This window comes from Eleutherodactylus coqui, chromosome 12 (assembly GCF_035609145.1).
Source record: "Eleutherodactylus coqui strain aEleCoq1 chromosome 12, aEleCoq1.hap1, whole genome shotgun sequence".
Taxonomy (NCBI): Eukaryota; Metazoa; Chordata; class Amphibia; order Anura; family Eleutherodactylidae; genus Eleutherodactylus; species Eleutherodactylus coqui.
Window position 1 is genome coordinate 77,605,515 of NC_089848.1, and position 15,186 is coordinate 77,620,700.

Below are 15,186 nucleotides of genomic sequence, written 5' to 3' on the forward strand. Positions count from 1 at the left end.
TATACTGTGTTGTACTATACTCTGTTCTGTATTAATACTTTTTTTATGCTGTACTGTACTATAGACTATGGTTTATACTAATACTATACCATACTGTATTGTACTATATTTGTACTGCTCTGTACTGTACTGTACTATAGTTAGTTGTTCTGTACACATACAATACTGTACAGTAGTATATTGTGCGGTATTACACTTCATTATATTGTACTCTACTATATTATTTTCTGTAGTAATATTATACTATTCTGTATTAGACTGTAATGCAGTGTTGTATTATAATCTGTTGTTCTATAGTAATACAGTACTGCAGTGTATTGTGCCGTATTATACTACTGTAAGGGTGTAATGCAGGGGGTTACGGGCGGCAACGACACACTGGACTTCAAAGTTCATCACAACTCACTTTTAGTCTTTATTTTGGTGTATGCTTCAGGCCACACAAAACAGCAACACAAAGTCCATGCAGTATAACAGAAATGAAATGCTGCACCACACAGGGTGCTCAGAGGCTTCCTCCTCAGGCTGTCAGGCACTGACTCCCAAAGACCTGCAGCCTTTTATGCTCCAGTACTGGGGTCAGTGCCTACAGCTGGGCTTCCTAAGAATCAGGGTGAAGTTGTGGACTGGACCGCCACCCTGTCCAGACTAAGAGCCTGGGAGGGAGATATACTCCATCCACAACTTCACCCTTTAACTGCCTACACTACATTATATCGTACAGTGCTATAGACGATTGTTCTGTAGTAATACTATACTGCAGTGTATTGTGCTCCGTTATACTACGCTGTACTGTGTTGCATTATACCTTATTGTCCTGTGTTAATACAGTACTATAAAGGCAAAGTCCCCTGATGCAAGCACCGAGTCGTGGCCGACTCCTAGGGTGACATCACATCGTGGCGTTTTCTTGGCAGACTGTTTTTGCCGGGTGGTTTGCCATTGCCTTCCCCAGTCATCTTTACCCCCCAGCAAGCTGTGTACTCATTTCACCGACCTCGGAAGGATGGAAGGTGATACTGGAGTATCATATAGATTAATGGAAGTTTTCCATGTACATGTCTGTAAATGTATTTGTGTAATCCCCTAGAGGCCTATTTTGTACCTTAAGGACCAATCAATTTTCATCGTCGCATTGCAAGAGTCCTAACTTGTTGACTTTTGAGGGCTGGTTTTATTTGGGATGACTTTTACATTTTAATGGCCCCACTGTGGGGTACATATAATGTGTCGGAGAACTTTTATTACATTTTTTGGCGGAGAAGATGGAAAAACGTCCCAAAATTCCGCAGCTGTTTCTGGGTTTTGTTTTCACAATGTCCCCATTCGGTAAATGTAACCCAGTAACCTTCCTATCTGGATCAGCACTTACACTGCGATAAAACGGTTTTAAAGAAGAACAACTGACTGCGTTGCTGCATTCTAAGACCCATAACATTTACATATTCCAGGAATGCAGCTCTGTGAGGGCTTGTTTTTTGCAGGAAGAGTTGTGGTTTTTATTAATACCATTTTGGGGTACATGATTGCTTTTTATTGCAATTTTTTAGAGGCAAACAAAAGAAAAATAGCAATTCTGGCATTACTTTTTAAAAATATATTTATAACATTCACCGAGCGAGGTAAATAACATATTTTCATTGTCTGGGTCGTCATGAACGCGGTAATATCTATTATATGCTAATTATTTTAAATTTGGAGAGGTATTTTATCCATTTTAAATTTGGGAAAAATGCATCTGTTTTTTAAGCTGGATTTTTCTATTTTTAAATTCAACTTTATTGAACTTTTCTGATACTATTTTTAAGTCCCTGAAGGAAACTTGACGATTGTTCAATTGCTAGAATACTACACTGCATGACTTAGGTAGTGCATTCTATCATGTCTATGACCACAGCCTATTAAACTCTGCAGGAGGTGGGGCCTAATATGTTGAGTCAAATGGCAGATATGGAGGCCTTCGTCAGGCTTCCGGCTGGTACCTTGCGATCGAATTGCGGGATGCCAATGGGTGACAGGAGGGGGCCCGTTCCCCTGTAATCTATTACATGCTGCATGTAAGGTGCTGAACTGCCAGGATCTGAGGTCTCTCTGCTGTTACAGCAGGAGCTTGTCTGTGCAGGTGTAAAGCATCTGGGGAGGTCAGTAAAAAGGCGCATTGTGGTCTGTAATGGGTTAAACATCACATTCTGATGAGTATACAGAGATAAAAGGCACTAGCTGGATACTGCTCATCTCTTATGGTAAAAAAGGTGTCACAGATCTGTTTGTAGAACATTCCTTCTCCTGAGTCAGCCGCTAACTCACTGACTTGTAGTGACCCCTTTTCCTATAAAAAGGGGTCCTTCCACAGCTGTAGTGTATATTATATTATAGTGTATAGAGTTCCAGCTGCTGCGAAACCCAATGATAAACACATCAGCTGCCGCTGAGCCTCCTGATGCTCTTCAGCTATATATTCTGTATACCCATGTTCTGTACTATAGTGCTATACTATATCCATGCTGTCCACCAGCCCTCCTCTTATATCTACAACTATCTACGTTTGGCAGAATGTTAACTAATCAGGCACATGTCAATGAAATTATCATTGGACAATTATGAAAACTCCACAGTCCACCCAGTCCGAACAAAAGAAATCCTGAACTTTGGCAGGACCCCCGGTTTCCCTGCTCACTTGTCTGACTTGGCCGGCCTGTTTCTCAAGGTCAACACATGTATTTGAAATTAACCCCTTCATACCTGCTATCAGGGCAGAGGATGGGTAACTGTATGTAGCATTAATACTGCATAGCTGATTGTTATGGTAACCCCCACCCCCACCCCCCCCAGTCCTCACATGATGTTATATGATGACCCCATGTTGGAGTCTAATGCTCATTGGCCTGAAAATGGCTATACCCAATATCTATTATCTCCCTTTATTTGTGGTATGGAAAAGTACTTACCAAGGAGTTTAGAGGAGCCACCAGTGGCTTCAATGTAGAAACATGGTGACATAGTGTGTAAGGCTGAAAAAAGACCTATGTCAAACTAGTTCAGCCTATTATTCCCAATGTTGATCCACAGAAAGGCAACAAAACTCAAATGAGGCAGAAGCCAATTTTACTTCTTTAAGGGAAAAAATACCTTCCCGACTCCAATCTTTCAATCAGAATAACCCTTGAATCACCGACCCTTCTGAAGTAATTGGTGATATAACATATAATATTGTAACGCTCAAGAAAGGCGTCCAGGCCCCTCTTAAACTCTTTTAGTGAGTTCTCCATCACCACGTCCTCAGGCACAGAGTTCCACAGCCTCACTGCTCTTACAGTAAAGAACCCCCTTCTGTGTTGGTGATGAAACCTTCTTTCCTCTAGACGTAAAGGGCGCCCCCTTGTTACAGTCACAGTCCTGGGAATAAATAGATGATGGGAGAGATCCTTTTATTGTCCTCTGATATATCTATACATAGTTATTAGGTCCTCCTCAGACTTCTTTCTTCTAATCTAGAAGAAAACGATTTTGATAACCTCTCTGGGTGTTGTAGTCCGTCCATTCCATTTATTACTTTAGTTGCCCGCCTTTGTTCCCACTAAAGCTCTGATATGTTCTTCTTGAGTACCGGTACCCAAACTGTCCACAATATTCCATGTGTGGTCTGACCAGTGACTTGTAGAGAGGTAGGACAATGTTCTCGTCATGCGCCCCTAGACCTCTTCTGATGCACCCCATGATCCAATTTGCCTTGGCAGCAGCTGCCTGACACTGGTTGCTCCAGTTAAGCTTACAGTTAACTAAAATTCCTGAATCCTTTTCCATGTCCGTGTTGCCCAGTGGTTTCCCAATTAGTATGTAATGGTGGCATGTATATCCTCTTCTCATGCGCATGACTATAACAGTGAAACAACATGTGCCATTTAAAGCTATGCAGCATGCACTAATCTTTACCCTGGCGCAGTCCGCCTTTGCCAGCATTGTGATGTTTTTATGTTTTTAGTCTCTATCCTGTATACCAAATGACAAAAAGCAGCATTTGCTCATCTCACGAAATTGCATTAGTAATGGCAGCCTGACTCTGATAAGGTACAAGGAGACTATTCTAATACATACCGTAACGTCACGCACGAGGCTGCCATATCGTGCTGTACCTTCACTCCGCCATGGAACAGAGTAACAATTCAATAAAAAATAAGAAGCCGCCAAGTGCCCCCCCCACACTGCGAGGAGAAAGACGATCACAAGACTGTCATGGTGTAAGATTAAATCATAGAAGCAGACAGGGAGGAGTGTTTATTTCTACTATGGATTTGTGAATCTTCAGATAGTTCTACATTGGGATGAATGAGGACACGAGCTCACAAAATGGAATGAGGACTTAAAGGGCAAGACGTCAGCTGTAGAAATTATTTGCAGCATTTTCCTATTATATTCTTGATCATATTCTGATTCTTTATCTACTGTGACCACTGGGGTTAATCTTATCTAGTTCCTCAAGGTCAGTAAGGGATTACTGCAGGTTAGTAGGCCCCTCGGAGTATTATACAACTGTTTACTGATTGCCCCTAGCAGTGCCGTCCTTACATTAGATGGCGCCCTGTACAGAACTCTCCCCACCCCACTCCTGTCATAAGGAAAAATATAGAGAAAGCAGTGTACCTACTGATCTGGAAATAAATATTGTACCAGAACCAAGTCAATATCATAACTGCAGCAGCACAACCAAGTTCATAACATAAAAACAGCACCAGACCCAAGCACATAACATAAATACAATACCAGAACCAGGCCCATATCATAAACACAGCACTAGAACCAGGCTCATAACATAAGTACAGCCCTGCAACCAAGCTGATAACATAAATACAGCACCAGAACCAGGTCCGTAACATAAATACAATACCAGAACCAGGCCTGTATCATAAACACAGCACTAGAACCAGGCTTATAACATAAATACAGCTCTGGAACCAAGCTCATAACATAAATACAGCAACAGAACCAGGCCCATAACATAAATACAATACCAGATTAAGGCCAATATCATAAACACAGCACTAGAAACAGGCTCATAACATAAATACAGCCCTGGAACTAAGCTCATAACATAAATACAGCACCAGAACCAGGCCCATAACATAAATACAATACCAGAACCAGGCCAGTATCATAAACACAGCACTATAACCAGACTCATAACATAAATACACCACCAGAACCAGGCCCATATAATAGATACAGCACCAGAGCCCAGCATATAACAAATGCAGTAGAAGAACTAAGTGATTGTGTTGCGGTAGTGCTAGTCGGCTGATAGCAGCGTCAGGGAGCATCAGAGGGGAAGAGACAGAGCCAGGAGGATAACGATTCATGTAGAACCACAAGATACTGCCACACAGAGGAAGAACATCATCTGGCCAGATGGACCTAAGCCTACATCCGCCTGATGCATGCCCTAGAAACTGCTGGCCAGTGCCCGATGCGACTGCACATGTTGCATGTAGTTAAGGCCAGCCATGCCCCAGTGATAGCAATTAGGTAGCTAATATTTAGTATGCTGGAGGAAGCAAACTGTGAGGAAGCGAACTAAAGTAACAGAGCATCATTTAATACTGCAATTTGTTTCTGGGAAAGATGGGTGACAGACAGTATTATCTGTCGGTGATATGGAGGGGATGTATGGCCACGTAGCTGGGCAGATCCCTCATGCACAAAAAAGTTCTTCCGGAGCTGTAATCATATATTAGGTTGTCATCTGCAGTCTGTCTGATTTGGTTCTGCTGCCTGAGTGTGGGGGCTGCAGACAAGTCTGTGCAGCGTGGAGAGGTAGTATGCTGTACAGCAGGCTGAACCACGGTGTTATTACAGTCACCTGAACATGCTGTGTTATTGTCATTCACAGGAGCTGGTAAACCTCATATTGACTGGCAGAGCCGTGTCCAATGTTTTCAATGATGTGATGGAGCTGGACTCCGGGAAAGGGAATCTCACCATTCTGAAAGGGATCTCGCACCGCAGTGACATCGGGTTCCTGTCTCTATTTGAACATTACAACGTGTGCCAAGTAAGTTTCATCCTCCTTCACTCATTGAAACTAGTGGGCATCTACGTAATGCACAGGTGTCAGTTGTGCCACCTTCTGCCACTTCTCTTTGTTCTTTCTAATAGAGGGTGCCAGCCGTCTATTATCTCTTATTTCAAGATCGCTGCCCGCAGTCAAGGAATGGAAACATTCTTGTTTATATCTAGAGGCTGAAAATCTTTTCTAGTTTAAGGCCGCCTGCAGACGAGCGGGTCAGATCCGGCGGCGAGGATTCTCGCCGCGCGATCCAACCCGAGCGCCTGCAGGTACGAGCGCGTACTCACCCACGCCCGGCGGCCCCGGCTCTTTCATGTGCCGGCTGCCGGGAAGCCGGCACATGCGCAGACCGGAGCCGGCGGCCGGGTGAGTGACGTTTCTGTGCGCGGCTCTGCGAGCCCCGCACAGAAATAGGACATGCCGCGGTTTGTTTGCTGCGTGAGATTTCGCGCGGCCAAACCACGGCCATCTGCATAGGAGTGCGTATTGTAATGGACTCCTATGCAGACTTTCAGTGGCGGAAATCCCGCGGGATTTCCGCCCGTGTGCAGGCGGCCTAATGCCTCTCATAGCAGAGGGTTTGTTACAATTGTATCCAGACAATCCTTCAGGAGCTAAACACGTCTGCAGCACAAACCTCTCTCCTGTTCTAATAGTTTGCTACAATGTATCAGTGCAGGTACCAAATGATCCTCAGAATGACGGTACAGCTTTACTAGTTAAAGGGGTTTTCTCATAAACAACTTTTACCTCCTGTCTACAGGATGGGTGATAAATGTAGGATTGCTTGGACCCCAGAAATCGCAGTCTCTCAGAAACATGTGTGAATGTAATGATAGGTTTACATGTGTGACCACCATTCATTCACTTTTATGGGACTGCCGGAGATAGCTTAGTGCAGCGGTGGCACTGGGGACTCGGGGACTGCCAACTCTCATCATTGCTGCAGGTCCCATCAGTCGGACCCCCAGCAATCATACATTTATAAATGTTTATAGGAATACGTTCTTGAGTGCTGCTCCGTTTTCACAGCATTTCCCTGTGACGGAGGGAGAGCCGCTGTGCGGGGACAGTGCAGTGGTGGCAACAAGCAGCAAAAGGGCGATTCAAGAAGAATGGTGCAAAAGTAAAGCTGATCTATTTATGCATAAGCTGATGTGCAACAGCCAAAATTACATGAAGAGATAGAAGAACTCTTCAAGTTTTTAATGCACCTTACTGATTTGTGATTTGGGCGCCTTTGGTGACACAGCAGATGTCAGGTCAGTAGTACTACATTCCAAGTAGAAATTTCCAGCACTCGGTCCAGTGAAAAATGTAATACCAAAACTTTATTTCATAAGTTTAGAAAATAGTAAAATCAAGACATGCTGGTTAGCTTACTAGTTTCAAACCACAAAGGGTTCTTCTTCAGGTTTGAAACGAGTAGGCCAACCAGCATGCCCTGATTTTACTATTTTTTTCAACTTATGAAATAAAGTTTTGTTTTTTATATTTTTCACTGGACTGAGCGCTGAACGTTTCTATTCGGAATTTAGCGCTATTACCTCCTTCCTGGCATGAGATCATTTAGCACCACCAGAGACCTTCAGAAATCTGACTGATTAAAGTGAAGTCTGGTGAGCAGTACCTCTGTGTCTGTCTAGTTGGCAGTCCAGTTTTGCTCAGACACGTGACGGCTTATTCTCTGTTATTGATTCCACTGCAGCGGATACACAATGTTTTAGGTCGTCTATTGTGACCAATAGTGACCCTAGATACCATCTTTCCCCCAAAATAAGACCCTGTCTTATATTAATTTTTACCCCAAAAGTGACACAGGGTCTTATTTTTGGTGGATGTCTTATACTTACCTAGCAGGCACCGTCTGTGTCCCATTTAATGCGATGGCTGTGATTAGTTCATTGAGCGCTGCAGGGATTGGCTGAGCCGCAGCGCTCGAGAACCAATCAAAGCAATCGCTTGCTGAAGGCGGGGCTTACAAACCCCGTTGCCAGCAAGCGATCTTCTGTCGGCGCTGAGAACTGCAAGAAAGCCTGCTGGAACTGTGGAGACCAGTGGGAAGGACCCAGAGAGCGCCTGCTAGGTAAGTATTGCTTTTTTTTCATGTAATATAGCTAGGGCTTATTTTTCAAGCCCCCTTCTACCCTCTGAAAATCGGGGTAGGGCTTATTGTAAGGGCATGTCTTATTTTGGGGGAAGCACAGTATGAGTTGGAGGAACACAGCTCTGTAGTAAAGTAACTGACCATCAAACCATTATCAAGTATATTAGGAAAATGCTCCAAATCTTCTGAACTACACTTTAATACCCCTTGCAGCTCAGATTATCAACCCCAGTACAAATATTGCCTATTCATATATTAATCAGCGTGTTTGGTTTTTCATGGCTTGAAGCAAGCTGTCCGGGTTTGTTCACACAAGACATAATTATAAATTGCCATCTGATGAGCAGCACTGTTAGCAGTTCCTAGCCTTCTTGTTGATGGTTTCCAGTTATCAACAGGTATTTCTATGCCGCACTTGGTAAACTGAACTGAAGAAAGGAAGTAAAAACTGTAGAAAAGGGCAAAGAAGACATTCCAGATGACGGGTTTGATATCTATTCACTATGAAGCCAGTGTCAGGGGCGGGGTAGGACTTTTATGTGACAGTCCTAAGTGTCAGCACAGGATAGGATTTAGCTCATCGTTTTTATCGTAACGCACAATTGATCTATTCAGATGTTGTGAGGCTTTCTGAAATGCTCGTACAATCAGGCTGACATTCCCGGCATTCTTCTCTCTGCTCCCTGATGATTATAATGCGGATGAAACAGAACAGATGAGGAGAGAGACCTTTACTGGACCCGTAGAACAATTTACCATTATCCCATGGCCGCGCTACACAAACACAACTCTAGGAGGAAGAGAAACATTTGCTCATCGGACTGTGAAAAGCTTTATTGGGGTCACACTAGTTCACTGCATTATAAGAAAACTTGCAGTGCAAATAATACCCGAGGGCAGGACTACCAGGCTGCAACCCGAAGCACCCCCTGCACTGATCCAGTATATAATGCCGAAAGACGAGACAAACCACATGTCCGAGTCATGTCAATGAGAGATAGCTTACAATGTAGTGACAGCTCAGCTCTCATGCACCTGGTGATTGGCTGAGATGGCTGGCCTTATATGTTGGATTGGGCTCTGGAGTGATACCTACTGTTGGTTTTGCCTCCCCCTCTAGATACAGTATAAAAATTACCATACCATTGATTAAAGGGGATTTCCAGGGACATACTATTTATGACCAGTCCTCATAAATAGTATGTCCCTATCTAACGCTTAGGACCCTGGCCATTCAGCCGATTGGATGCCTTCTGTCAGCGCCACTACACACAGGGGTACGGAGCAGAAGCTGCAACTATGACTGCTGTGTAGTGGCTGGTGCATGTAACTGCAGGTGCAGCTGTCATTTATTGTAATAAGGGCTGTGCCTGCATTTACAAGCTCTGGCCACTATGTGTTGTGGCAAACATTCGATCCCGGTCGATCAACTATTGATGACCCATCCTGAGGATACGTCATCAATAGTATTTCTCTGGAAAACCCTTTAAATGACAGTGTACAATTCCATCACCATCAAACACTAGAGTAAGAAAGAAGAAAAAATAGAAGAGGGCAGAATTAAGGGGGAAGGAATATAGGGGAGGGCGTGTGGGGGAAGAGGAAAAATAAATAAAACAAAAAATAGTAAATAATTATTAAAAAACAAATTCTATCATAAGGGAAAATTAGTGCCTGACTAGGACCACCAGCCAGCATGGGGGAGTGGCTGCCATACCGACATAAATTTCTCAGCTTTCCTTGAGCACTCCAAATAACAGTTCCTTCATGTGGCATAGGTGGGATATTTCTTGCTGCCATTTACACATGGACGGAACCTGTGCGGACTTCCAATGGTGTGGAATGACTGCCAAAGCGGCTGCCAGGCAAAACCGAAGTAAGCCCATTTTCTGTGAATCAATTGAGCCAGGATGTATTAAAAAGAAGAGTAACTTGTGAATATTGTTTATCGTTTTCCAACTTATCAAACTGTATACGGAGAATATTTTATCCCAAAAAGGCCTTATGTAATTCCAACTCTTAGTTTCTGCTCCCACGCCCGTTCAAAACTGGGGCCCACGGTGCAGGATCAGTAAGCTATAAATCAGAGACAGTGTACGTGTCGGGGGAGACTGAAGGGAGAACAATTTCTCAAAAGGTGTAATCTTGAACCGAAGGAGCTTCTGTTCCCACGGGAAGTAAGGAAGGAGTGTAATTGGTAATATTCTAGCCATGAGATGTTGAGTTTGTTGAATCTATGTCTTGAGTTATTGAAAGGACCGAGGAGTCACCAAGGATACGGTAGACCCGTGGCTCCTCCCGTAACTCCCATCCCAAAAAACGTTCACTAGTATCACCCGGCCGTAAAGCTGGCTTGCAAAAACAGGTGTAAGGGGGCTATCCTTTCTGGACTGGATTTGTTTGCGTAAGCCTAGGTCCCACAACCCCAGCGACGTCAAATTTATTTAAGTTTTTATTGCTGCACTATTTTTAAAAAAAAAAGATCTCCTTGGAAAAAAATTCTGCTTCCATCTTCTGACAGCCATAACTTTTTTATTTTTCTTTAAGGGGACTGTGTGAGGGGTTCTTTTTTCCTTGGATGAAGTTTCCATAGGTACCATTTTGCAGTCGCTATGCCTTTCTGATCGCTTTTTATTACATCTTTTTTCAAAGATCGGATGACAAAAAATGCGCAATGCTGCTGCTGTATTTTTTTTTCAGACGACGTTCACCACTCAGGATAAATGATGCAGCAATACCAAATATGTTTGTTTTTTTTTTCATTATAAATATACGATGGGGGAAAAACCGTATTACCTTTTATTTTCCCAATAATAAATATAATTTTTTTACTCTCTTTTTCATTTTCTTCAATCCCAATAGCGGACTTGAACTGGTTTGATATCACATTATACTGCGTTGTGACAGGCAATCAGGCATGGTAGCCTTGGGGGCCTTCAGAAAACCCTGCGCTGCCATGGCAACCGAATGGCACCTTGCTGTCTCATTGCAGAGAGGCCATTTGGGAACCCAGAACACCAATCAGGGCATTTAAAGGGTTCACAGCCACAATCAGTGTTCACCATGATCACAGAGGTTGTGGGAGGGTGTCAGATAGTCAGTACCGTCCATGTATGGGGCAGGATTGACTCCTGATCACACTTCATACAAACCCCATCATCTATAGTACATAATATGAGTAAAAGATTCAGAGAATCTAGAGAAATTCATGTGCACAAGGCCAACGGTCAATATTGAATGTTTGGGTTCCACGGTCCCTCAGATATCACTGCATTAAAAACGGGCATAATTTTGTTTGTGGGCTCAAAAATACTTCCAGAAATCATTATTTGTGAAGACAGCTCTCCGAATACCACAAGTGCAAGTTAAGGTTGTAGAATGCTAAGAAGAAGCCATATAGCAACACAATCCGGGAACGCCAGCATCTTCTGTGGGCCAAGGCTCATTAAAAATCAACAGAAAACTGTTCTGTGGTCTGATGAATCAGATTTTCAAGTGGAGAGGGACCATCCAGTTTATCAGCGCACGGTTCTAAAGTTTGCATCTTTGATGGTACGGGGTGGCATTAGTGCCTATGGCATGGCCGCTTACGCAACTTAAAAGGCACGATCAATGCTGAGCAATATATGGAGGTTTTAGAAAAACATATGCTGTCATCTAGACAATGTCTCTTTCAAGGAAGGCCTTGTATATTGCAGCAAGACAATGCTAAACCACATACTGCATCCATCACAACAGCGTCACATCGCAGAAGAAGAACTGGCCGCCTGCAGTCCAGACCTTTCGCCAATAGAAAACATCTGGCGCAACAAAGATGACCCAGGACTGTGGAGCAGCTAGAATCCTACAGCAGACTAGAATGGGACAACAGCAATTGTCTCCTCACTTCCCAGACATTTACAGACTGTTGTATACAGTGTTGTGTCATACAAGGTGATGACAGCTGGAACGTTCGCTCTTGGTCATAACTTATCAGCCCGGCGCATAATGCATCTGTCCTTTCTTTTTTGTAAGCAGCGGTCAAGGGACTCCAATCTTCTGATTCATTGGGTGCTCAAACATGGCTACACCAGCATCATTAGTACTTACCTGTGCCTGCCTTTGCATTGGAAAATACTTAGGAGCAATTATACACATGAATGCATGTGTGCGTCCAAATGGTTGAGGGCGGCACAGAATGACATTGAGGACCGCAACTAATGACATTGCAGTCTGCATATTATAAACCCCTCTGTTAGGGTCATTCACACAGTTCTAGAAACGTAATCTGCAGTGAATAGAGCCCATTAATTTCAATGGGTTTGTTTAGAACAGCATATTCTTTCATGCAATGTTCGATCGCTTTAAAAAAATACGCAGCATGCCCTATTTTGGGTCATATCACACTCTGCAATAAGACATTAAAATGAATGGGCTAGCGCAAATACGCTGTGAATACGCAGGAAATTTATGTATTCACTGCGTATATACACAATAAATTTTTGTGTGCGCGAAAATGTATTTGCGTGTACAAAAACCTGCAGAAGCAGGCATAATACACGGGCGTAAGCAATTTTTGGTTGCATAAATACGCAGCTGATTTTACCAACCTTGGAAGGATGGAACACTGAGTCAACCTTGGCTACCTGACCCAAGCAGGGATTGAACCCACAACCTTCAGGTCGTGAGCGAGAGCATTTCTACTGCCTTAAAACTCTGCAGCTGTTCTTCTCTGCCATACATCATTTCCGATTCCTCTTTTTAACCATCCCAAAAATCTGATGCAATCTTCAGACTACCTAATCCTCACAGTTCATTGCTATTGTTAGATTACTAATGCACTATATCTGCTCTCTGATTGGCCAGAGCTGCTCACGTGATCAGTAGTGGCCAATCAGAGAACAGTGCACAGTATACAATAAATAGTTAGAAAACTCCTGCAGCTATTCTGGATGGCTGAAAACGGCACCCTGAACCAGCGGATTGAAGGAGTGGCAGAGAAGAACAACTTCAGGTAATATACCCCCTTCCCCTCCTATTCCGGGACAGAATTTTGTCCTGAAACTGGAGGGTTGCTTTAAGTACAAATGCATCAATACAGAGGTAGAGTAATTATAAGGAATCACTCCAGTGGCCCTAATACTATCTCTATTGTTATTTCCCTGCAGGGGTGGGGGTCAGGTCAAAATGTTATAGACAAATATGAGGCTGTGCGCCAAACTCTAAATCCATATTTAATGACTTTGTAGGAAGCGGCCAAGAACAAAAATCTCATCAGAAAATGGGTTCTAATTTTAAGTGTATTATATTCCTGTATGTCAAAATCTAAAATTCCTAACAATGCTAATGTGCAACGCAGTGTTCAATGTTTACCAGGGTCTTATGTGAGCAGTACTTCAATCCCTTACCATTTTCAGTAAACTGCAACATTTTTGGCTATTCTCAGAGGCTGAAAACCTGCATGCACTGTGGTCAGCGGTGAAACCCCCACCAATTAACAAGCTATCATGTGGATAAGGGATAACTTTTAATCTTGGTACAACCCCTTTAAATGATAACATTATAGCTTTCTCAAGCTGCCACTAAGGGGAGCGTATTACATATGGAAATATGAAGCTAGTGTAGAATTCTATATCTGTATGCGGTGAGCTCCCTCTAGTGGTGATTGCAGCCAGCAATATTTTGTGATCTAACTTGGTTGATGCAGGTGATCTGGAGGTCTGTAAAAGTAAAACTCTCTTCTGACCCTTATAAAGATGTATCATGAAATGAAAAAGTTTGAGATTTTGGCTTAATTTAAGTTAAACAAATTGAAATTATACAATACGGGTCAAAAGTTTTAGAACATCTCAATTTTTCCAGTTATTTTTTACATTAACAGAGTTCAAGTTCATCAAATAAGGTGAAATAGTTATTATGAAACTTTAACCTGGAACAGAACAATAGTCTGAATTTATGATTTTAACCAGAGGGCTTTTTTCTCAAAGAACACATTAAGGACAGCTGCTTTGCAGCACAGAAAGAAAATTATGGTCTGAAATTGGATGCAGACTATTCTTCTTGTAGATTACTTTCAAACCAAATGATTCTATATAACCAGTGTTGGAATAGACTGCATAACAAGACCCTATAGGGCAGGATTTGGGCAGTGTTACTCTACAGGACAGAGCACATTCTATTATAATGGCAAGAAAAAGGCAATTAACTAAAGACAGACATACAATTATAACCCTTAGATGTGGAGGTCTGTCCGACCGAGAAATTGCCAGGAACAACAATGTGGCAGTCAGTGCAGTTTCCTATACCATCAAAACAGACTTGGAAACTGGAGGAAACTCTTACAGGAAGAGGTCTGGCAGACCACTACAAAACTCTTCAACATTTTGCGTGATTGGCACCTTAAGCACAAAATCGGCAAGCGCAGCTTAAAGGGGTTGTCCCGCGAAAGCAAGTGGGGTTATACACTTCTGTATGGCCATATTAATGCACTTTGTAATGTACATTGTGCATTAATTATGAGCCATACAGAAGTTATTCACTTACCTGTTCCGTTGCTAGCGTCCCCGTCTCCATGGTGCCGTCTAATTTCAGCGTCTAATCGCCCGATTAGACGCGCTTGCGCAGTCCGGTCTTCTCCCTTCCGAACGGGGCCGCTCGTGCCGGAGAGCTGCTCTTTGTAGCTCCGCCCCGTCACGTGTGCCGATTCCAGCCAATCAGGAGGCTGGAATCGGCAATGGAACGCACAGAGCCCACGGTGCACCATGGGAGAAGACCTGCGGTCCACCGTGGGTGAAGATCCCGGCGGCCATCTTAGCAAGGTAAGTAAGAAGTCGCGGGAGCGCGGGGATTCGGGTAAGTACTGGACGTTTTTTTTTTTAACACATGCATCGGGTTTGTCTCGCGCCGAACGGGGGGGCTATTGAATTTAAAAAAAACCCGTTTCGGCGCAGGACAACCCCTTTAATGCAGCAAAAAATAAACAGGTTTCCATTTCAACTGTGAAGAGAAGACTTCTATCTGCAGGTTTGATAGGTAGAGT

General features: G+C 43.2%; 1 protein-coding gene across 1 annotated transcript in view; it reads left to right on the plus strand.

The window, feature by feature from the left end:
* The window catches only part of MINDY4 (MINDY lysine 48 deubiquitinase 4), a 121,222-nt gene that overhangs the window by 75,353 nt on the left and 30,683 nt on the right, over positions 1–15,186 (plus strand). Inside the window, exon 15 of the mRNA XM_066584553.1 lies at positions 5,885–6,046. Coding sequence (XP_066440650.1) covers positions 5,885–6,046 — 162 coding nt within the window. The remainder of the gene's footprint in view (positions 1–5,884; positions 6,047–15,186) is intronic.